This window comes from Cylas formicarius, unplaced genomic scaffold, assembly GCF_029955315.1.
Source record: "Cylas formicarius isolate icCylForm1 unplaced genomic scaffold, icCylForm1.1 PGA_scaffold_10__41_contigs__length_53128322, whole genome shotgun sequence".
NCBI lineage: Eukaryota > Metazoa > Arthropoda > Insecta > Coleoptera > Brentidae > Cylas > Cylas formicarius.
The window spans coordinates 16,867,143-16,893,071 of record NW_026844214.1 but is presented as its reverse complement, the minus strand read 5'-3'; the positions used below and the strand labels follow the sequence as shown (position 1 = coordinate 16,893,071).

Sequence of the window (25,929 nt, the reverse complement as noted above, 5' to 3'; positions counted from 1 at the left end):
GCGAGAAGTGATTTTAAAATATTACGATATTTTTGATTTAGTCTATATTTATGAAAAAGTAGAGCTATCGTCTAATAAAAGGAGCCACTAATACTTTTACAAAAGAAATAGTTACGAAGTAACATACAAATAGTTACCAATTAGCTAATAGTTGCTAAGCACAGTAGTGCTAACTTAGTAGGTAATTAGTACATTATGCAACAAGTGCGCTAAGCGACATTTGAATCACGAGTTTATTTGGCACGAGCGGAGCGAGTGCTTAATAGATGAATGAGATAAAGAGTTTACCAAACTTATTGCATACTATACTTTTTCTACGACCGTCACGAAAAAATCACAATTTAACAAATTAAAAATAATAACAGATTTCCGAATTACAAAATTTCGCGCTATTCAAACAACATTTGCCAGTTGCCATTAAACCTACTGGATTATCGTTCGGATCGGTTCTGCTATTGTTGTCTCTTTTTAACTGTGTACGTTAGACAGAGAGAGATGTATTATTGGATATGTCATATAAACAATGGAATAAACACATTTTTAAAACATTATGTTGTTTATTTAACTTTTACAATTGATCATTAAATAGTTTATTTAAAGAAAAAGACTGTAATTGGAAGAAAAATCATCCAAGGATTTTTTTAAGAGAATTAACTTTTTAAGATCGTATAAGCAAGAAAAAGCAAGTTCTAACCTTCAATTTCGTTTTGTTTGTACTAATAAGACATGGATATTTGAAAATGCTACAATTAGTCTTGGCAAGATGTTAATATAAAAACTAGATCTTAATTGTAGCTTATAGCACGTAGTATTTAAATTGTCTGATATATTGCATACATTTTTCTGTGTATTAGTTTTTGAGTACATTTTTGAAAAACAACACGAATACATTCACAAACGTCCAAATTCAACCGTGCGGTAAAATTTTCGAAAACATCCGATTTACCTGTACGGTAAAATGCCGGAAATGTCCGAAGTGGGTCGGATCCGTGGCAAACGAAACTGACGTGATGGAGTTACGATTCCCGCACGCTAGATCGGTATGTAATTAGGGAGTAGAAAAATAAATTTAAGAAGTGATATAATTTTTAAAGTTTTAAATTAAACACATATTTTATTTATATTTTAATAAAATTGAAGTAGAAAAAAAGATTTAAATCGTGCTACGTTTTGTGGTATTGAAAATGAAGTTCCTGCAGTAATCAGCGAAATCAATGTCGCCATGTTCCTATTCGATTGTTTTATAATTTGAGATGTTCCTATTGTTCTTCGTTCAATGTTGATTATTCATTTTAAAACATTGTTCGTGTTTTTAAATTTCTTGCAGTTAGTTACTTCAAGGCCGCGATAAACGAAGGACATTTCTTTCATTTTTAAAAGCAGAACATAACTTTATCTATGATTGATATAAAACAATTAAAACAGACTTTCAAAAAAGCTCTTTACCTAAAGTTCGACAGAAATGAAAACCAGCTCGCGGAATAAGTGTAGTGGTTTTTAAAAAAATATATCTTGGATTGATAAATAAATTTTTTGTGACAGGAAGCACCGTCCTGCTATTCCTAAATAACCAAGACAGTCTAAAAGTTTAGAAAATAGATCTTAGAGAAGCAAACGAAGAAAAATGGCTAACATTAAAGAGACCCCTGATATTGGTATAGTAAAGAAATATTTTTTTTTAAACAAAAATCTGCTGTAGGGGGCAGAAAGGAAGAAGCAAACACCACTAAAGAAATTTAATCTAAGATTTAAAACTGTCAAGATATCACTATAATAGTCTGAGAAAAAAGTGCAAACAAAAAAAAATGCTCTAATTTTTTGATGCTGTTATCAGATTTATAGCGGATTTATCCAAATACGATGGATCTTCAGAAAATAACAATTACAGACAAAATTTTGGTTATGTAACAATTACGGGAAAAAGTGTCTTTGTTGTGTCTTTGGTTCCTCTTCAGACAGTATCTACAGAAAATAACTTTGCATAGAACAATTCCCATTCTACTCCAATTTATTGCAGGCCAAAACTAAGTCCTCATTTTTATTAATTAGAAATGAAAATCGAAATGGAAATTCTTAATTGTTATATAATCGTACATGCATAAGGACACCTATATTAGTTGGTTAGTTTCGTTAGACAAAAAACATTCACAATAAAAAATTAATATAAATTCCTAGGATGCTAATCTTTATTAAGATATGCTTCTATTTAATAAAAATAATTATTTAAACAATAATTTTTTGATTTTTAAAAAATTCTTTGATGATGGATGTTATGTTTTTAATATTGTAGGGGAGTTCTTATAGCCTAATAATTTTGGTGTTTTTTCATATATAGTGGAGACATTTCGAATTGAAAGATTATTGCGTCCTCTGGTAGACATCTAGAAAATGACCTCTACATGAGATCTGAAAAGGTAGATTTAAGATGCACCTTAGTATCAGCTTTTGCTTTCTAAAATTTTTTATAGAGTTAGTATCATCAGTGCTCCTAAAGATACTTGATTTCCTATATATCTTAAAGCGTACAATGCCGCCAGTTAAGCTTACTATCAACCGATATGTCGCGTTCAGTATAATCAAAAGAGACTCCCTTAAGTTAAACGCTTATTACATATACTCACGCCCGTTTCTTTCGCATTTAGTGTGAGATTGTCATCTGAACACCATGAGGCCATCCTCTCCACACTCCTACTACATTTATTTGATAGTACGTCAACTGTTGTAGAACTTACAGTCGATGTAGTATCATATGCATATTGCGTGATTCTCTGACCGTTTAGGGACTCGAACATGCCATTAACATTGACAATGAAGAATATTGACCCCTGAGGGACTCCTTGAGAAGTGTGTATTCGTTCCGACAGAAAATATTCCAGAGTGTCCAGAGCTGACTCTGAGGCCACACTTGTTGAAATCTATTGTGCAATAATTTTCGTACTTGGAAAAGAGCAGTTGGTGGTCTCTCCTTTCTGTCCAAACTATTAGAAATGGACGATATGATATTAAGTACTGCTAACTCAGTAAGTGGGTCTGGAATAAAACCATACTGGGAAAATAAATTGCGCATCTGAAGTGTTATTTTGTGGACTTATTATTTTCTCGTGAGACAATCACGGTTTGTTTTTTCAATGTTGAATTTTACTTTGTTATTTTAAAGCCAGTTGGCATATATCTGTAGGTTATTCTTATTTGTCATGCTTACCAAAAGTTGCTCTTAAAGTGCTTACAATTCTTAATAAATCCGTACTGATATCTACCGGTTGTATCTGTCTGTGCAATGTTAACATTATTCTGGTGAAGTTGTCTTATACAGGGCGCCGCAAAAGTCTGGGATAGAAGATGTGATTTATAATTTAATTGATTTGGTTTGATTAATTTGAAATTTTTCAAATTTTCCTGGTATTGTAAGAAAACAAAATAAAAAAATCGCCGACACATCGTTTATAAAAATTGGAATTTTTTGAATTTCATATAAAACGTCAGCTTAATTGCTCAATATAAATTAGGGTGCGCATAATAGATCAAAATTTTAATTTAACAAAATTTATTTGCATTGCGTTGCCTTTTCTTTGGCATAATTCAGCCGGCAGGAATTCTATATTCAGGCAAAAACTGAGTTTCGTATATAATAACAGTTTTTTATAATCAAGTATAAACTATAACGGACGGCGCTTGCCAACACATTAAAGTGTGGCACTCTATTTTTTGCTAATCCCTCGTGCCGTACTCGAAAATCCGCACCGCCCTATAACCCATTTCAGCACTGGGAAGCCTGTTTTTATTCAAGTGCTGTGGCGAAAAGCACTACATAGCGTGTCTGCACATATGTTACCGCTTTATTATTGTTAGCGGAGATGGACATATTTTTTTAGGCGTTTCGAACGGTCCCAAAAACAAAGAAATCATCAGTAATCATGCAAAAAACGTACGTAAAATGTAACGGGGCTTATCCCAATGAATATGTATTATAATTCATATGCAGCGGCGAGCTGTTTTGACTAAGTTTTGTATATTATTCGGAAAACATTCGCTATATGCCAGTTAAGTTCAAAATGCAAAATTGAGTTTATTAGGCGTATGTACGTTAGGCAGATACAGAGTTTACATGATCAGTACTAGCAGGTAGGGTAAAGGAACCTAATTTGGACCATCTGTCAATTTTTCTTTTTTTCTTTTTAATTAGCACCATTTTACGCATCTATTATATCTATTATCGAAAAGAAAACAATATTAAAAATAAAATTGTAAATCATATATTTTCTGGAATAATAAAATTTATTTAAAACTTCATTTTAAGAATCCGATTTCGTATATGTGTGTGTGTCCTAAATTGTACTGCATATAAAAAACTTCAAAAATACAAGAGATATGGAATATCTCTTCTTCTTCTTATTTTAAGACTATGTCTTGTGTTTTCAAGGAAGCAGCCTAAGTTGTGACTCCGTGGTCCAGCTCTTATACCAGCGCTTTGGTGGCCTTCCGGGAGGTCTACTTGTATTGGGTCTCCCTTCCTTTGCGATTTTCGCCAGTCGATCGTCTTCCATTCTATTAACATGATCTCTCCATGCTCTTCTTCTAGTTTTGGCCCATCTCACTATATCCGGAACGTAACACATTCTTCTAATTTCATTGCTCCTTATTCTGTCTCTTAGCGTTTTCCCTGTGATTGATCGTAATGTCTTCATCTCGGTCGTTCTAAGCATCTGTTTAGTAGCTGCAGTCTCCGCCCTCGTTTCTATGGCGTATGTCATTACTGGTCTAACACAAGTTTTATATATCCGTGTTTTGCTTTCGATACTTAAGTATTTATTCCTCCATATCACGGTTCGAAGGAATCCCCATATCCTAGATTGTTTGCATTTTTAGTTCTTGTTTCAGGTTCCTATTGCTCATGATGTTAACCCCTAGATATTTAAGACATACCCTGCTCCCCACTTTTATTATAAATTGCCAGTTTGCATCTTCTGGGTTCTCTCGCTATTGTCAAGGATTGTGCCTTCTGTGTCGATATGATCATATTGAATTTTCCTGCAGCTGTTTCGAATCTGTGTAGTAGTTTTTGCGGATTATCCTCATCTTTCGATATCACAACCGCATCATCAGCCTAGCAAATTATCTTAAGCTCATGTTTTCCCATTCTGTATCCTCTGCCTGCAGTTTTGACTTATTTTATTATTTCGTCCATTATAATGTTGAAGAGTATTGGACTGAGGCTATCTCGTTGTCTGATCCCTGTTAATACTGGTATTTTACTGGAAAGTTCGTTGTTTACCCTTACATATGCGCTATTTCCGCTATTCATGATATGGAATATAATCACATTAAATATTTTGAACGCTAATTTTTAAAAATAGTTAACTTAAAAGCAGTTAGGACAAACATATTTTTTCACTTTCTGAGAGACTTTCGCACATTTGGCATGATGCCAAACTTTACATTTTAGGCAACGGATCATGTCTATGACAGTATTTTTTCACATATGGCACAGTACCAAGACTCTTTATCCTCTTGAACTTATAGGAGTGGATTTGTCAAACCTAAGTTTCGCTTGAATGTCGTTTTGTTTTTTGATGGATCCACTCTTGATTCTTCTAAATCGTTTTTGTAGGGAGAACTGGTTAATTCTACTGCTTTCTTGCCACTCTTTTAGAAACTATTTCTTTGCATAGTGCAAGATGGAAACATTTAAAGAAGAATTAGATTGTTTAGAATTAGTTGTTCCAGGCCGTTTATTGAGAAGAGGAATATCATCTTCACTAGATGCATCCATATTCCAGCCTTCAGCTTCAACCAATGAGTTGAGAATAGTTGAAGAAGCAAAGTTGTTTTCGTTAAACATCTGGCTATCAGGTGGCTATATTCCAGCACCCCGTTAAGATGCACCTTAGTATCTGCTTTTGCTTTCTAAAATTTTTTATAAAGTTAGTATCATCAGCGCTCCATCGTTAACATAATTTTTTACAGTTGCTGCCAATTCGTAAGCTTTTCTTAGTAATGCTTTCACCTGAAACATGCTTACAGTGCGGCCCACGTTACTTCTAAGCAAATTTTTGATACACTGACTGTATTGTTTTGAAAAGATCTGAAAAATACCACATCGAGAGATTGTAAACGATGAGTTGTGTGGCTAGGTAGTTGAAGCAGCTTTATTCCATTAGCATGTGCAATTTCTAGCGCCTCGAGGTTTTTGCTGTGGGTGCTGTGTCAATTCAGAAAAAATAAAACTGGATGCTCGCGACTAGGTTTGACACATCGAATAAAATGGTTAAGCCTAGAAACAAACAAATCTAAGTAATATACCCAGTGTCGCTTCTAATGACAAGGCTGCCTGGAGGAGCGTTAGTTGCAAGCATCGTTTCCTTTTAAAAATTATCATAGCGGAGACGAATTGGACTGCTAAGCTAACACAACACACCACGCCCCTCTAGCCACTTGCAATGATCCCAACCTGATGTTTACCTTTAAGGGCAAGCACTCTCTGACATTTCCTTTGCACCGTCGAGCACCCAGTTTCATCAACATTGAATAGTTGTTCTGCCTTAAATTAATTTTGGTCGCCCAATTTTTCTAGTAGGTCAAAAAATCTGTCTACCCTGTCCTCACTAAATACCTTAGCTGTACCCATCGAAGTGGATTCCACTAATTTATACCATTTCTTTCCAGCCGTCGTTTTTTCTTGATTAAAATTATTAGGGATGTTTTTTCTAGACGCTATTTCAAACGCTAGTTTTTGAACGTCTCTTACTGTTAAACCAAACAAGCATTCTTCCATAGCTAAAATATAATCTACAGGCTCTTGCTCCACATTTTCAGCGAAAACGGTGCATCTACCCATTTTTTTAATTATTCCATTTGCAGTTTTTAAAGTCGCTTTAGGAACGTTATGCTGCCGTTTAAACCGATGTCACCTCTCCTATGCGTCGCCAAGGCTATTTGCCATATTTACCACGTTACGACATTCTGGAAATAAAAAATATGTAAACTGTTAAAAATGAATCCTAAATTGGACCTGTTCAATTAAAAAGGTTTCCTAAATTGGACCGGTTTAATTTTAAACACCCGATACTGTCCAATTTAGGCTAACCAGCTGAAAATATATTTACAATGGCATTCGCATCCTAAGGAGAGCATGATTGTTTGAGGTTAGGATAGGAAAATGTTGAGCAATAAGTCACCTACTGAAGTATTATATAAAATCATAATGAATTCTTACCTTACAATCTGCAGCATTAATTTAACAAATTTTGTCTGTAAAATCAAGAAAACGCAATATTATCGACAAAGCAAACGTGAGCCGACTCGCGTTAGTAAACATAATGAGGTCAACGTATTTTCTGTAAGATGGCGCTGCGTTTACTTTTTGTAGCCGAGAAATTGTGGTGATTTAATTTAGGCGCCGCACAGTGTGATGTACCATGGACAAAATTACCTAAAAGGTTAATTTTCAACTTTTTATTTTTAGCATTTTTGTTACAACGTCGGGCAGATTATTTGTCACTTAATAACATACAAACATTATTTTATCTTCGTTAGCCGTGCTTTTTTTTAGCCACGCCTCGAAACTTTGACAACTGTTAACGTTAGCCGAGAATTAAATATTTAGCGCGACTTTTACTGCTATTCAAAGTTATTTTTTAAGTGTTTAGTATTATTCTTTCTGTATAATTTAAAAATGACGTCTTCTCAAGTTTGTAAGTACTTCATATTGTTATAAATTAAATTACCGTAAAGTTTTTTAAGCGAGTTTTATAAGTTTGTGAAGAACCGTCCAACAGTTTAAAAAATCAAATTATGAACTGTAGCAAGATTTTTGGGTTAAAATTTGCCACTAAATACAACAAAGTATGTCGCTCCCTCAAGCGACTTTTATTATCAAATTATTATTACCAAATTATATATTACGAAAGCAATTTACCAGAAAATCCATGTTTAAACCATGAAGCTCAGACCAGTTTAAATCGGAGAAGAAGACCCCGGGTTCTTTTTGAAGAGGCTTCAATTGAAACAAAAAAAAAGACGCACAGCCGAATTAGCGGACAGAAGTCCAGAGGAACTACATTTTGCTTCACAAATTGTAGCTTCGGGAAGTACGACTAATCAGGTTCAATCTACTGCAAGTTTTACTTCCATTTACGCTTTGGCACTTATGTTAGATTTGGATATATCTGTCAGAAAATACATAATTCTTAGATCGGCCATTAATGTTAAAACCCAAAATTTTCTTCCCAGCTATTTTCAACTAAAAGAAGCCAAAAAAGAAATTTTACCTTCCAATATAAATGTATCTGATATTTCTGCGGAAGTAGATTTGCAGGATCTTTTACACAAAACAATAGCATTTTAAATTTAACTAATTTACATGGTTCAACGTGACGGTAGTTCTGGGCATAGCCAATATAAACAAAATTTCAATAGCCCTGAAAGCACAGACGAGTTTTTATTCCTTAATGCGATGGTGCCTCTAAGATTAATTGATGAGGAAACAGGGCAAGAACGATGGCGAAATCCTAGACCCTCCTCTACTTTGTATTGCAGACCCATAAAATTTTTATTTCAAAAAGAAAATGCTAATCTAGTACGCAATGTAGAAAAAATTTAAAGGAAAAAATTCAAAATTTACACGAGTTTGCAATACAAAGTAGGGATGGTATAAAATGTAATATCCGAGCTGATTTGTGGCTAACAATGATGGATGGTAGTGTCACAAACATTTTATCAGAAACAAATTCGACAACAAAATGCGTCATTTGCGAAGCCAAGCCTAAAGAAATGAACACTTTAACTCTAATTGATCGTCCATCCAACTCAGATAACTACCGCTTTGGTTTGTCCACTTTGCATTGCTAGATTCCTTTTTTTGAGTGCCTTATTCATATCGGATATCGAAATGAATGAAATGCCAATAAAGTCGTTTCAAATTCGAGGCACCGAAAACAAGGCTAGACACAAGGAGGTAAGAAGACATAGATTGTCTCACACCAGGAAATTCTCTAGGTTAGCATCAAATAAGGATTTAATGCGCATACTTCTTCTCAGTTCAGATCCTCTCATTGCATCTAAAAGAAACATAACTAACAAAAAAAAATGGACAGTCCTATGAAGATATAAATAAAATTTAAGTTATAGCAATTCAGTTTTAGATATGGAAGAATTCTTTAATCATAATAGTTCTGATGAATTCTTTGATGAATAGGTTTAAATTTTGTTTTTAAATTTTTTATATCTCTGTTCCGCATCAAAACTTTTTTTTTTTAATTTTTAAAACCAGGTTTACCTAGAGTTTTTTTTGTCTAAGTTAATTTACTTTTAATTGGTTAATCCAAAAGTAATTTATAAATTTACATGTTTATTCCACTTCTTATCCATTTAAGTTATAATATAATATATAAAATATTACGAAAAGTTTTTGTTCTGGGGAGTAGCACCGTGGCTGCTGCGCCTTCTACCGAACACTAAATAAACTGCCAATAATTTTGTGTGTGCTGTTAGTTTATGCATTAAGTTATTAAATATCGTTTACAGAACTTAAATTAATGTTTTCATTTTTAAAATATCGAATTTTGTCTTTATACCATATTACACGTCACACTGTGCGCCGATTCAAATTATGGAATTCTCCCCTATATTAGAAGAACAACGATTTTCCACAACTTCAAAATATTGCTCAAGATTTTTGCAACTTCCTACCCTTCCCTTCATATTGGGTTCTACGCTCTAGTTTTTGTAATTGTTATTAATATTATTATATAAATGTTTTTCCCAACTCCCTGAAAGCCAATGACTGAGAAATGTTTTGGGATGTAAAAATTAAGTCCACGAACAAATTTGGGGCCTATAATTAATGTATATTTTTGTTTCAGCTTCAGTCTCGATGTTCTTCCTGAAGTTCTAAGTCCTCCACAACGAGCCAAATACTTATAAGCTGGTCACATTTCTACCTCATCCGGTCATGTAGAAACGGTCGAGGATGTCCAGCCGCGGATTCCTAGTATTAGTGCTGTTGGTGACATGTTCTGTCGCCGAGCAGGCGACCGAATTCGCCGAGGCTTCCGACGGTGGTACGGCCTCCCTTCCCTGTAGTTTAGCCCCCACTCAAATTCCGGACAAAATAGCAAATATTTTGTGGTATCGCGGTGCCGAGGAATCTCCCTTTTATAAATATGACGCGAAAAATGTCCATCCGCAACATTGGGCGGAACCTGCTCTTCAAAACCGGTACTTTCTGCGTGTGCTAGACGATCAACGAGCGATCTTGTCCATATCCCCGGCCAAACATTCGGACGAAAACGTCTTTCACTGCAGAGTAGATTTTCAACAGTCGCCGACCAAAATCACCCACGTCAACTTGACAGTTATCGGTAAGTGTCTTATCCGACATTCAGTTTAGCTTATTGGCGATTGCATCCGAAGTACACCATAGAAATAATTAACAAAATTCCGTGTATTCGCTTCGACTATTATAATATACAATATATTCAATTCAATTTCAATTCAAAATTGTTATTATATAATATGCTTCAGTAAATTGGAACCATATGGGAATGTTTTTTTATTATTAATTTTAGGAACAAAACTTCTTAATCTAGAGGTAAAGTACAGCTAAATTCCACTTTATATTTTGAGCAGTATACAGATCATCATATAACATTTTGACAAAACTAAGTTTGTATTAACGTCCCATATGGGATCTAGACGCAGGTTCCTGCAAACATTTTGAGTAATAAAAATTAATGCGCATATACGTTTAGTTTAGCTGTGTCGTCAACTGTTTTAGCCAAAGGCGTAAGAGCGGGTACCTATTTCAATTGCATTTCCATTCCCTGACCCATTTCATAACTACAAGAAAAGTATATCTGTCTCTTAAAATAAAATGCATTATTAAATCTATTTTTATTACCACAAATTTTTGCATTAATCAGCCTTTACTGTTTGCCTGAACACGAAATTATTGTAAGCAATAAGAGACATCGTTTTTGGTAAATTTTTGAAAACGTCTCGCAAAAAATTTATATTATGCTAATATTATACTGGATGGTGCATTGCCGAATGGAACATAGGATATTACATGTAGGTGCTCAAATATTGACTTTATAGCAAAGTTGCAATATAACTTTTTGAAGGGGTCGGTGTGATTAACTCATGTGCCGAGTTTTAATTTTACTAAAGCCTTTCTTCAGTTTTTGAATTAAATATGATGGCAAAATTCAAAAAGTTTATAGTTTAAGTAATAAGTCAAACATCAGTTATAGTATATTATCCAACAAGTGCGGTAAACCGCATTCAAATCACTAGTTTATTTGGCACGAGCGGAGGGAGTGTTTAGTAAATATATTTTTCTACTCGCTAGTTATGGGATTCTGAAAAAATGTAGAAAAAGTACAGTATGCAACACGTTTGGTAATTTTTTTTAAGTCACTCGTTTATTAAACACTCTCTGCTGCGCTCCGCTCGTGCAAATAACCTCGTCACTCAAATGCCGTTTACCGCGCTTGTTGCATAATATATTATTTAACAATGAACGAACATTCGTGACAGTAACAATATTTTTATTTGTAACTATTATACGTTAATAAACGGTTTTAATTAAAACTAAATATGAGTTATTCAATTGAATATAAGGTAACCATAATTAAGTGGTGTTATGCATAAAACAGTCTTAGAGCAGTGTCTGAAATGTTTGAAGTTTATTTTCATGCTAAAACTTTACCTTCGAATTCAACAATTAAACATATTATATATGGAGGGTTGTTTAAAAGTTTAATTAAAAAATACTGTTTATTTTAAATAATGTATATTTTTAGCAATGTTTTGTAGCCGTATTTTTACTATAATTATTAATTATTTTTAATAAAATACTTGAGGACCAAATTTATAGTTGTTGAAGCTTTCCTGTTGCTTAAACCGTCCTTTAAATGAAGTTCCATCCCAGAATACTTTAAGGGACAAGTAGGTTTTAAAAACCGAGTATGAGTTTGATCGTAAGAAAAACATCATTGTATACCTACATTCTTAGTTTTTTTTTTGAGTGTGTTAAACCAAATGTGCATGTCTTTATTGTAAACCAACCTTTATTTGATATTTCCAACTTGACGTTATCAAGTTTTGGAAAGAGCACCATGGCTGGTTTTTTTTGTATTGACCTTTTTGCCATTTTGCCATTACATTGGCTTATTAAGATTTATTCAAAAAAGTTGTATTAGAAAGTGAGCACTTAAAAATTTACATAGGATTTCCAATGTTCCGGTATAGGTATTAGCATTTTATTCAATTTTACTGTTTATCATTGGTTGTTCCTGTAAGTTTTATCATTAAAAAAGGTCTAAACTCAACAGACTCAATTTTTATTTATTTTAAAAGTAAAAAGATAATTTTTAACATTTAAATAAACAACTTAAAAATAAATAGGTTCAGGTAAATGCCAGAATTGTAACAAATTTAGAAGGTGGTTGTTCCTTATTAGCAGTGGCCCAAAATTTTAACATAAAAAAGTTAAGAAGAAACACTTGGGGAAGGTATTTAATATTTTGTGCAATTTCCTTCCTCATCAATTACAGCTTGAACAATTCCTCTCATGGTCATGAAGTTATGAAGTTTTTTTCAAGCCACAATTCTCCTCATACTTCCTGAATATCTTGCCATAGCTCCTCGCTGTTTTGAGGCATAAAATATTTGTGATATGTTTTCGATTTAATTGATGTCAGTGGCAAGGTTGGCAATTGGAGCCATTGTGTAACGATGTTTGCAGTGTGGACAGGACAGTTGTCTTGTTTGAAAAATATAATTAATTTAGGGGTAAAGCTGTTTCACGGTGGGCATCATAACGTTTTGCAATATTTCAGAATAAGTTTTACGAACAATTCTTTCCATTTCTCTGGATGAAATTCATCCCCATACATTTACACTGAAATGGCCTACAGCTGTGTCTGTTGACAAATCGAGGGTTGAAGTGCTGGTTGTCTGGTCTGTACACTTTAATTTTACACTTTTTGGAAGACTGGAGGATCTTTTCATCGGAAAATATGACTCTATCCCAAAACTGCTTTTATTGCGCTTGATGGTTAAGCGCTACAATAAGCCGTGCTGTTGGGGAGTGAGTTCTTTCTTTTTTGTCTCAGTCCGGCATTTGGGATGAGATGCCTTAATTTTATCGACAAACTGGGGTTTTATTGCCAGGAAATACCGACAGAATTCTTGCGTACTTCGCGCTTTGGAAAATGTGATCCTCGACTATCCGAAAAAGCGCCTGATCTTCTTGAATTGAACTATTTGTCTGCCTTTCAAACATTTCTTTTTGTCTCCACCTTTTATTAATCGAAAAAATGGTTGTCCATCTTAGATTTAAATGTTGAGCTACCGCTGATAATGAAGAACCATCTTCTAACTTGGTGACAATTCTTGCTTTTGACTCTCTGCTCGTATGTGGAAGCATTTTAGGCTTCCTTTTATTTTCTAACGTATTTGTGATAACGCTGTCATTTTTTTATGACAGTGGCAGTATTAGAAATATCAAAACAATGAAGTTTGCACAGTGCTCGAAACTTTGGAAAAAAGTGCTTTATGAGTAGTATCCGTTTTTTATGAAACCAGTCGTACCTGTAAATTAGACAATATCAACCATATGTCAAGTTATTAAAAAAGCTGGTCAGAACTAAAACCTACGTCCAAATATGCAATTACCTCCATTTACGTTGAAAAAAATATGTTTTGGTCTTGGTTAATATTGCTTCTATTTTGAATGAACATTTATCTATTGTGATTATAAAAGTCAGGATAAACTTGTCATTGCATATTGTTTTTTAACAACTTTACCATTTAATCACGCATGAGTGCATGTAATAAATTGTACAGCTAACATAAAATTAATTCTAGAAATAAATAGAAACCTAATTTTCACTAATTCTACTAATGCCTCTACTGTCTTATGCCTGTCTGGAGAAATTTCCTGCCATTTTTCTAAAATTATTCTTTCTAAATGGTCAACATCTTGAAATAGCCATTCCTGGTAAACTTTTTGTAGCCCTTTAGGAAGTAATCAAATTGGGTAAGGTTAGGGGTCTAGAATAATGTAGCATGACATGAAGAACCATCAAATACATGATCCTTCTTCTTAGGGTAGTTCCACAATGAAGTCATAAAAGTCAGTATGTAAAACTTGTAAATAATGTTATGCGTTCATAGTTTGGCGAAAAGAAAGGTCCTATTAATATGTTTTTATGCAAACCATTTGACACGTTAGTCTTGAAGGAATATTGATCATGACACTTTGTTTCAAAATTGGTATTTTCATCAGACCACATTTAAAAATTGAACTTTTTTTCTATAGCAACACACAAACTATATGTTATATCACGCATAAGTTAATTAATCCCCGCTTTTTCTCTTTATTTAAAAATAAATTTCATTATTGGGCAGATTTCCATCTCTATCAATATTTGCTACAACTTTATATTATTATATATTATTATTGCATTATATCATATACATTAGGAGAGCTGGGTAGATATTTGAGATCCTATGATAATATAAAAATTCAAACGCAAAAAATATTTCTTCAATAAATATTTTTGATGTACTTTCACATTTTTATATTATTTGATAGAAGATTATTTAGTCGGATGTGAGAATTTGCTAGGTACTTGCAAAATGATGTTTCAAATATAATAATTAAAAAAAAAAACATAAAAAAGAGCTTATATATACGAGTACGAAATTTGAAGTAGCTACTCACAGTTGTGCAATACAATAAATATTAATTATGTGTCGCGCGAAAAGTTGGTGTGTTTTTACTAGATTTTATTTGTTGTTAGTTCTTTATCTTTCCAAGAGCTTGTAAGCTCTCGTGGCTAGGGATATAATGTTTTTCTTTTAATTGAAAAACAAGGATGCTCTGTAAAATACACTTTATGCCGCCCCATTGAACTTTCACCCTCTAACGAGCCGATTGCCTGGTAAAAATTAGAAAAAACCTTAAATACATATTATTGCTTAATTTCAGCAATAGCTTCAGAAATCTAGGAAATCATAGTCCACCGATATGCGGCATCGTTAATTTTAGTCCAAACATTTTACCTAAAACAAAAATCTGCATTTGAAAAAAATGAGACAAGGGGAAGCAGGAACTGTGATTAGAATAGCCTTAGCAACGGCACTATCAAAAAATTAATTGAAAAATGAATGTGATTAACAATATTAAACATCGTAATTCCACACGAAATTGGGTTTACTAAGCACAATCTGATTGGTTAAACATGGAAGCTGTTGTTCTTTGGGATAAATTTATGTGGGTACGTTGAGCAAAAGCCGTCGGATGGAAAAGGTGTAATCTAATTGCCGAACGATGCGTATAACCTCAATATTTTAAATAACGTGAACTGTTACATGAAATTTGCATTAAAGAGTAACCGAAAATATAATGTCATTCTCAGTAACCAGTTGAACGCAACAATCCTCTAATATGTATAACAGAGTAAACCTAAAAATAGTGAGTTTTTTTTTTAATAAAAAAATTACACGGAATTTCTTTTTCGATGTAAGGTAAACCTCATACCTTTACAGCTGTTCCACAGTTAACATCTACCCATAATCCTTAATTTTTTCCATTTCAAACATACGATACTAATCGTATATTTTTCAGGAAAATCAGTGATCCAAGCGTACACCAAGAAATCTCTCAACTGTATTTTATTCGCATTCCTTCCATTAAGCCTTTGATTGTTGTGAGAGAATCATTCTGGAACAGTTTGTACCTATATGTGTATATTACGCGGTTTGCTTTTTAAATCATAGAATAGTAATTTGTCTAATATGCTGCAGCGTCACAGGAACTCGCAAAAAGAAATTGTTCTCCCCCAGGGCACTTGAAGTTATCTTCACCCAACTTGTTAACGACTTCAGTTGTAATTTTTTTTTAAACCCAAACTGGGGGGGGGGATGAGAGAAAATTGTGGAAATTACCCTATTCCTGAGGGAACTATCAAGCATATGGAGCGAGAGAACACCAATAATGAGGTCATAATAACGAATTCAACATGTTGTTTATCGCCTACCAATATTTACACTATGCCAAACAATAGTTAAGAAGGATTGGAAGTTATCCAATACAAATATTTGTAGTAGAAAAATCTTTTCTTATGCATTGAGTTAGTTTTGATTAGAGAATAGGGGTATTCAACCGTAGCCTATGGGCAGCAGGTTTTACCTTAAATAATTTGGGCAATTGATAGATTTCTGGTGGTACGGGCTAAATCCACACCCAGAACGATGTGTAAATGTAAATTTATTTTACATAATATTTTTTACAAAAGTCGGAATTTATTTTTCGAATATCGGTTAAAAAAACAACTTCGTAAACAGTGAGGTCGCTATTATTGCTGTTTTTCCTGGCTTCTATCCCGCCCTAAATCTGAGTCGAAAAACAATTACACCATATTTCCCAGAATCCAATCTAAGGAGGGTGTGGCAAAATTTCCGGGGTACAAATAAAGTGAAAATTTACAACTTCTCCCGCTTAAAAGCCGGATGCCTTTATAACGAAATATTGAGGTTATTAGAATAAAATGGGCGCTTGGTGCAAAATAAAAACTCGCAAAATTGTAACTTAAATTGATAGTCAGTAATTATTATGAAGGAACTCTTAAACTAAGAGAGGGGATTTGTTAGGATTATGTAACGGGATATATATTAAATTTACCAGATCATAGTCCGAAAAATGTTATTTTTGATCATTTTTACCCTGCTCTTGTTTAATTCGAAGTGAAGTCGAAGTATTTTTATTTTTTGGTTGTAGGAAAATTATAAACTTCACTAACTCGTCACTCGTGTATTGAACGCTAATCAAACTCGTGACAAAAATTGTCGCATTTAAATAAATAAGTAAATTAATAAATGCATTGAATTTTTCTGTGATGGTAGGTATATGTTATTGTGATATAGAAATATTATTTTTTTCTACTTCCATCTGTAAAATACCCAATTATACACCAATTGAGCTTGAGAAATATGTCATTTTACGACATCAGTTTCATTACTCACGGCTACGACATTTCCGGGCTTGAATTTTGACGTATGTCTACTCTGACAGTCAATGTATTCGTGTTGTTTTTCAAAAATGTTACCAAAAAATAATGGTTATAGAAAAAGCATGGTATCCAAACTATTTACAAAATTTCTGAATCTTTCTGCGTTGGTTGTTGATGAATCGAACTTGCTGTCGCATTCTACTCTGTACTTGCTTATATATTGTTTGAGGGTTGCGGAGCTAAAAGAGGTGCATGAACATTGTTCGTCCGACACGACGACAAATAAAAAAAACTCATTAACAGTCACCATAGACAATCACGAAATGGGATATCAAATTTTATTCGATAAAACTAAAATTATAGCATGTAACGAATTTTTCTACCAAACAAAAATCCAAGGATAAAAATCTATAAGCAACCAAGCAATCTTAACCGAGACTTGGGTCTGTCTGGAGAACCGAGCAATATGATTGTAGAAACGTCAGCAAGGTTTCCCATATATATTGTATATATTATTTAAATTTGAGTTTTAGACATAAGAGTGTTTTAAGAAAAACTGTCGGAATTTTTCTCTTTTCTCAGAATTTTGTATTTTTATTTACGTCTTTATCTCAGTTAATAAATGAAATACCGAATTTAATGTCAGAGGAATAAGCTCGCTAGAATATAAAAAGAATTTTAAAGTGGCAGACCAAATACTACAAGAGTAGTACCAAATTATTTAAATAAAACTTTCTACTGGCCTCCACACAGTCCATACCTTAACCCAATAGAACATTTATGAGTTTAAATGACCTTAGAGATCATCAGCCCCGATCTGCCTCCTAGGATGATGTAGAAAACATCATGTAAACGTGGATTAATATCGGTCAAGCCCAAATTAAGCGTCTACGATTTTATTTCATCTTTTTTGTAATAAACTTCCCATGTTTTTCAAATAAATTTAAGTTGATGTGTAATGTAGAGATTTTGAAGATGACGTCAATACTGGAAGTGACAGTTAATTGAGGCTAATTGAAATTAAAAATAACATACCACTACTATTAAATCCAGATAATATATTCTTATCATCCAAATAAACTTACACTCTGAGAAAATATCATTGTACCTGTGATAATTTGCTTGTTTGCTTAGGCAAAGCTTTGTTTTTCTAGTATCAGCACTATTTCAGTAAACAATTACTACCGGTAATATTGGCATTTTCCATTTTCACGATTTTATCCACCACCGAACGTTCCACATCCAAAGGCCCTAGTTATACGTTAATTTTCAAATCTTGATAAGCCTTTTAAATCCTATTATGATACCGAATGTAAACATCTATTCCTAATTGGAATTAGACAAGCCAATGAGTTGGATTGGAATGATTATTTGATCTCTCAAACGCGCATCCAGTCAGGCTTATAATCTAAGCTTCCGGTCAAACTATTTAATCCCATTCTGCATATAAACAAGTTTGTAACTAAGTCATCGACTGGTTTATTAAATATTCATTGTGTTCAGGTATTGTACAGAACTTGGGTGAGACGAACCCAAGACGGACCTATCGATTTTTGTTTTAAATATACAGTGCATCTCAAATAGCTGTCCCCGGTTAGACTGGGCACGATTAATGATATATATTTCTAATTTGGGCATTATGGAACTATAATGTGATTTCAAAATATATACACATTTTGTTTAATTTTGAAATGAGCAGGTAAATCACCAATACTAGTACTAAATTGTTATAATTGCAATTGTGTCAGTAAAGAAAATGAATATGGCGCATCTAAATAAAACCCAGAGAATTGAAATTTTAATTTTTATTGGATACGGAGACAAAACGAGAACTGAAGAAGAAGTTTCTCATTAGTTTAACCCAAAATATCCAGAAAAACACGTACAAGGGCCACAGTGAGTAAAATTGAGAAAAAATTGAAGAAGAAAAATTGAAAAGAAAATATTGTAATAGGTGTTGAAAATGTCCACCATGACTTGACAACATGATAATAGGTTTTAAAGCCCTTCCAAAACATTACTTAGGATATTTTCATTAATTTGCTTTATTTAGTATCTAATTTTATATTTTTAATCACTTACATTTTGTGGTTTTTCCTTATACATTTTTTATTCTAAATATCCCTAGAGGAGAAAATCCTGTTGAATAATATTTGGAGATCTTGCAGGCCATTCTATTGATCCGCTTCCACCAATCCACTTCCCGGGAAATGCCGTATTTAAATGTTAACGCACTTGTTGATCAGAATGGGTCGTAGCATCATCCCGTTGAAACCAAATCTGTCTTTCTGGCATATCAGACTAATTTAAGTTTCGAAACAAACTGCCAGAATTTTGTTGTTCAAAATCCCTGCCCAAACATTTATTTTTGTGGGGGTTGTTTATGATTTTCTTTCCTCCATCGAGGATTATTTGTACTCCAAACTCCAATATTGTTTATTTACCGTACCATTTAATAAACGCAAAATTGTTTGTTGTCTAACACTATTATTTGAAGCTACGTTCCGGATTATCCTCAACTTCTAATAAAATGTTTAACCTTGCATTCTCATTCATTTTCTCTTAATTTTATTCAACACCTAATAAAATGATTTCTTTGACGTGCACTGTTTCTTTCAAATTTTCAAATCTTCTTTTACTTTCTCTCAATTTTACTTACTGTGGTTGCAGTGGATCTTGTAGTTGTCTTTCTGGATATTTTGGGTTAAACTACTGACAAACTTCTCAGTTCTCGTTTTGTCTCCATATCCTATAAAAATTAAAATTTCAATTCTCTAGGTTTCCTTTAGATGCGCCATATTCACTTTAAAATGTAATTGTTACAATTTAAGAACTGTACTGGTACTGCTACTTAACTGATCATGTCAAAATTAAATTTCTGATGTTTATTCTTTTCCTCATAAAAAAATAAGAGATATAGGCATGGGGTATGCTACATTAATTGGGGGTGAAATTTGACACAAATTGAATTTGAAAAAATGGTGTTCCGTTTAAACTAACCAAAACTAACTCGGTATCGACATTTACTTTTTAACCCAACCTGTATGTTTTATGTTAACTGAAAAAATGCACATGTTGAAGTCACTAAACGTTGAAGTATCCAAAGTTTGATATGTGTCATTTATGTTTTAAGTGACAGTATAGATATTGTGATACAATCTGAGCTTGTCCCATTTAAAAATATAATGCTAGTCTCAAAATTAATTTTCTATTTTCTCAATTCCAATTAATTGTTGTTTGTTTTTGTGATTACGACATTGATATATTTTACTTCCTTTGCTTGTTCCTTTCAGGCACCAATTTTTAATATGAATTTTAAGAGTCGATTTTAATTAAGGAAGGTTAAGGAAGCTTTTCGGCACTTGCCCAGTGTTTCATGATCGCCAGAAAAGTTCTCTTTATTCTGTATTCGAAAGGCAATATTATGAAAAAAAAGGAAAAATGTATAAAAAATACACCGCAAAGGTAAAACTGGAAGGATTAAAAATCACTTTACGTTCACAAAGGAGATTAGGTATAAAATGTATGTCGGCGTCGTAGTAAACTTTGAAAGCCTTTAAGCAGATTCCATCACGATAATAAGGATTTAAAATATTAAATCCAGCTAGAAAATCACGGGTTAGTAATTTAATTTCATGTTGCATGGAGACACATCTCGGGAGGCTAAAAGAACTCGACTCCCGGTTCGCCGGTAGACTTAACTGGATTAATGTTTTTGCCCTCCTTAAGGGGGGCGGAATGTTCCAAGGAAAGTGAGCTTGTCAGATAATTGAATCTTGTTATAAAAATATACGGATAGAAGACTAACGCTCGCAGTTATTGAAAAATTTATCCGAGCTAATGGATTATTTTTTCGACGGCAAGTCAGACTTCAAAAAGCGACATAAACGGAATACAATATTAGTAGTTTTTATTCCAAGTCTCCGAAGCCATTTTAATTATTCAATCTCTTCCGTATAACAGACGAAACCACAGACATATTTATATAATAATAGTTTACAGATAACTCTACTAGCTCAGTTGTCCTGTACTCTCAAAACTTTATAGCCACAGTAAAACGCGCAGGTTGTTTCCGAGCATCCAACAAGTGTTTACCGAATTTATAGTACTTAGTTTGAAGTCCGATTGTGTTTTTCGCATAATAAGTTTAAATTGAGTTAAGAAGTTTTTCATAGCATCTCTTTTGACCAACGAACTCGATCTAAACAGGAATGGTTTCGATAAACACTTTAATACTAGTGCTTACATGCTTGGTTTTCTTATGGTAAATCCTTTGCCAGAGGGTACTTTGTGATCCTATTTGAGTCGCATTTGATGACATTTGATGACATCAAATGTGACAAATATTATAACGAAACTACCTACCGCGAGACCTCCGGGAGATTCGTAGTTTCACTTCCTTTTAAGCATTCCGTGCCCACGCTTGGAAATTCGTATAATCAAGCTCTTAAAAGGTTCAACCTCCTCGAAAAGCGTTTATCAAAGAATCCTAACCTCCGAGAGGCTTATGTTGATTTTATGACAGATTATTTGAAATCTGGCCACGTGTCTTTGGTATCTGACTCCGCCCAATATCGCTCTCCTCTAGGTTACTATATACCTCATTTTTGTATCTCCAAAGATACAAAAATTCGTGTCGTTTTTGACGCATCATGCGCCACATCAAACGGTGTTTCATTAAACGACACCCAGCTTACAGGCCCAAAATTGCAGCAGGATATCTCCTCGATACTCCTACAATTCAGATTCCATCGTTACGTGTTCGTTTGCGATATACGTCAGATGTATCGGTAAATCTTGATAAACGTTGCACACCGAAATTTCCAGAAAATTCTCTGGCGCTTCTCCGATCAGGAACCTTTGCAGGAATACGTTTTAAACACCGTCACTTACGGTGTGTCCAGCTCTCCTTACCTGGCCCTCAGAACAATCAAAGAGTTGGCCATACGGGAAGGTAAAAAATTTCCCAGCAAGCAGCAAGAACTTATTCAGCTTCTTCAAACAGGGAAGTTCGAGCTTCGGAAATGGGCAAGCAACCACGAAGCTGTCCTATCTGCTGTCAATGCCTCACATCTTCAAATGCCCTGTTCGTTTGACAAGGATGAGCCCATATGTATTAAAGTCCTAGGTTTGCAATGGAACCCTTCGTGCGACACGTTTTCCTATTCCTGCTCGCCCAGAGATCTACCTTGTACCAAACGCAATATTCTCAGTCAAATCTTTCGCGTCTACGATCCTCTAGGCTTTCTGTCACCCGTGGTGCTATTCGCTAAACTTTTAATGCAAAAGCTTTGGTTGTCTCACTCGGACTGGGACGAAATCCCCAGCGACGATGTTTGTCGACAGTGGAATAATTTTAAGTCGGAACTTCCCGAACTAACAGCCAATAAAATTCCGAGACGTATATTTGTAGACGAACCACAATTGGTGGAACTGCATGGTTTCTGCGACGCCTCGCAGACTGGCTACGGGGCAGCGGTGTACCTCAAATGCAGAGATTTTACATTGGTAAGTCTCGAGTAGCCCCTTTGAAAACCGCCATCTCGATTCTCCGCATGGAACTAATCGCTGCCGCACTTCTCAGCGACCTTGTCGACTACGTCAAGCAGGTCTATGCAAGGCACGTCACTCTCGACGCAGTCTTTGCATGGTCTGACTCACAAGTTACTTTGGCATGGTTGGCGTCCCCAGCGCATCGCTGGAAACCCTTCGTGGCCAATCGAGTGGCACATATACACGGTCTCATTCCCTTCACTAGTTGGCGCTACGTTCCCACTGCGGAGAACCCCGCTGATTACGTCTCCCGAGGTGTAACACCCGCTCAGCTCGTAAACCATGGCTTATGGTTTCAAGGCCCCGCTTGGCTTGCACAGGAACCCAATAATTGGCCTCATTGGCCTCAACAGCCGGACATTACTGAGATTCGTCCCCAAGAGGTCTTCTGCGAAGAGCGAACTTTAGTCTTGCACAGTTTCGAGGAGCACTTTTTAACTCTGTTGGTGAATAAATTTTCCTCTTTGCCCAAAATACAACACACAATAGCCTACGTCCTTAGATTCATTTCGAACACCAGATCCGATAAACTTGCAAAACAATTCGGCCCTCTCTCCCCATTGGAGATTCAAAATGCGCTTCTGGTGATCGTAAAACACGTTCAAATGTTTTGCTTTACAGACATCGTTGAACAACTAAACAAAAATATTCTGCCTCCCAAACCCTTTCGCAAGTTAGCCGTCTTCCTAGATGGGCGAGGCTGCCTCAGGGTGGGTGGTCGGATTAGGCGTTACAATTTACCATATGACGAGAAGCATCCTTTATTATTGCCCAAATCTCACCGATTGACAGAGCTTATTATAGAATGGGCACACAAACAAAACCTACACGTAGGCTTTAAGACTCTTCAATACATTTTGCTACAGCAATTTTGGATCCTTTCCCCACGCACTGCTATACACCGAGTCTTGTCCCAGTGTATTCGATGCTTCCGGGCGAAGCCCAAATCTTACTCTCCCTTTATGGCCGACCTCCCAGCCGTAAGAGTTTCACAACTAAAAGTTTTTTCGGTGGTATGTCTAGATTACGCCGGCCCCCTCGATCACCATGAGCAAGATTCGAGGTGCCAAGTCACTAAAGGCCTATATCTGCGTATTTGTATGCTGCGCCGTAAAAGCCATCCATCTGGAGTTGGTCTCTGATTTAACTTCAGAAGCATTCATTGCCGCCTTTCGGCGGTTCGTAGCTCGCCGAGGCCGATGCTCACAAATAATCAGCGATCAAGGAACCTCCTTTATCGGTGCCTATAAACAAATCCTCGAATATTTCAAACTCGCCGCCCAGACTGCGGCTATTCAGTGGAGGTTTAATAGCCCCCGCGCTCCACATTTCAACGGCTTGGCCGAAGCCGGTGTCAAATCAGTAAAAACTCACCTCTACAGAGTGCTTGGCGATCAACTCCTCACCTACGAGGAGATGTATACCTTGCTCGTGCAAATAGAGGCTATTCTCAACTCGCGCCCGTTGTGCGCTGTCTCTAACGACCCCAACGATCTCCAGCCGCTGACTCCGTCCCATTTCTTAAAGCAGGAGCCCCTGCACTCCAGCATTCCGGATCCAGATCTTTCCAATATGCGCATCAATCGCCTTAGCAGATGGCAATTAATTCAGCGGATGCACACCGACTTCTGGCGAAGGTGGCAACATGAATACCTTCACACTCTTCAGCAGCGGGCAAAGTGGTGCGAGAAAGTCGATAATATTCAGGTGGGGAGGCTGGTACTCATAAAGAACGAGCAAAGACCACCAATGGCTTTTAGCCCGAGTAACCAAAGTTCACCCGGGCACCGATGGTTTCGTCCGGGTGGTGACTCTAAAAACCCCCACCGGACTTATGCAACGGCCCGTGGTCAAACTCTGTCCTTTACCCAATCACTGACGCGTGGGTAATCACGTAGCCATACAATATTTAGGTTAATTACCAGTTTTAGTATTTAAGTTAGCAAGAAGTTTCTTTTGTTCTTTCGTTTATAGAAAACCCTTTTTTTTCGTATCCATTCATTTACCTTATGGGTGCCTTTCGGTTATTTGAAAACCGTGGGTTTTGGTGGGTGGAATGTTAAATCCGTAAAGCGAACACCCGGGCAAGAACCGCGGAAGTTTAAAAATTTAGTGGCCCGTAAGGTGTCGCCGCCATGCGGAAAATGTAGAGCTAAAAGAGAGGGAGAGCGCACGTGCGACTAAGAACGTGCTTAACTGTCGCGTTCGAACTTGGCATCGATAGCACGCCGATAGTGTTGAACCCCCAAAAGAAAAAACTATTGTCTCCCTCCGCGTTGCGTGTGCGTGTGAACCACCTCCACCGTACCGAGACCGTGATCCTCAAGATCGAAGAGGAGCTGCTATTGGGGCCCCAGTCCAGCGAGACAGCAGCGACAAGAGGTTAGTGCCGTCTCTACCCTCAAGACCACGTCTTACGGGCTCTGCTTAAAATAAAAAATTACAGTCCGCTTTAAATTAACCTCAGGGTCGCGACGACCCACCTTACACTAACTGAATTTATATGGCAACACTATATAATATGTGATTGACAAATGTTTAAAAGAAAATATTTCAAAAAGTAAAAATATTAATTATTATTAATTTTTAATGCTAAATATGACGAGATGACGTACGTACAAGCCGTTATTCGAGCCCATTGTCTGCAACAAAACTTGCTCAACTGAAACAATAAATGCTTCCGAATGAAGAAATTGGCAGATATTTTACGTCTTGCAAACGTCATTTTTCGCATATAAAATTAAAAATGTCAAAAACGGTGAGACTTAGGTGTTAACACACAGCAGTTTGAAAACTCAGGTACGCAAGCTATCTGAAATTTAATTACTCTCTGTGTACAACATTATGACCAAAAAAATAATTCCATAGATGATTGCGTAACACACAACGATAACGATAACCGAAACAAGGTAATTACCGGTAGCTGATAGTATTTTGCTTCTGGGGCCCCAGGTCTCCAACACTGAAGGAGTTAACCACTAACTTCACTTCTCGAACTGTATAAGATTTAATGTTCTTCGCAAGGTGTCTGTATATACCACCACCCTGTACATGAATTCCTTGCCAAATTAGGTAACCTTGTAGATAGGAAAAATTTTGTTTACACAAGAAAAATAAAAACACCGCTGTCTTCCAATAACAAACGGCCTACAGCTGGAAATGTTTCAACAAGTCGGTGTAGTATCCATGGTTTTGCCAACAGTAATTCCTAAGTAGGATATAGCTGCGGGGATATTACAACCGCTTTGTATTCGGAGGGGCGCTTACGAGCGGTTGGGGTATTTTTCGCTACTTTAATTAACTTTGTTAAGTACGTTTTGGTTAATATTTATTTGGGTCCGTTAGTGCGACCACTTTC

The 25,929-nt window shown here is 35.4% G+C and overlaps 1 protein-coding gene across 2 annotated transcripts in view; it reads left to right on the top strand.

The window, feature by feature from the left end:
- LOC132699862 (nephrin-like) overlaps positions 1-25,929 on the top strand; it is a 508,010-nt gene that overhangs the window by 96,130 nt on the left and 385,951 nt on the right. The window contains exon 2 of one of the 2 annotated variants that reach the window (XM_060666811.1): positions 9,861-10,358. In XM_060666811.1, coding sequence (XP_060522794.1) covers positions 9,968-10,358 — 391 coding nt within the window. In that variant the 5' untranslated portion in view covers positions 9,861-9,967. Of the gene's footprint in view, positions 1-9,842; positions 10,359-25,929 lie in introns of those variants that run through there. The other variant, XM_060666820.1, reaches the window with a different exon arrangement.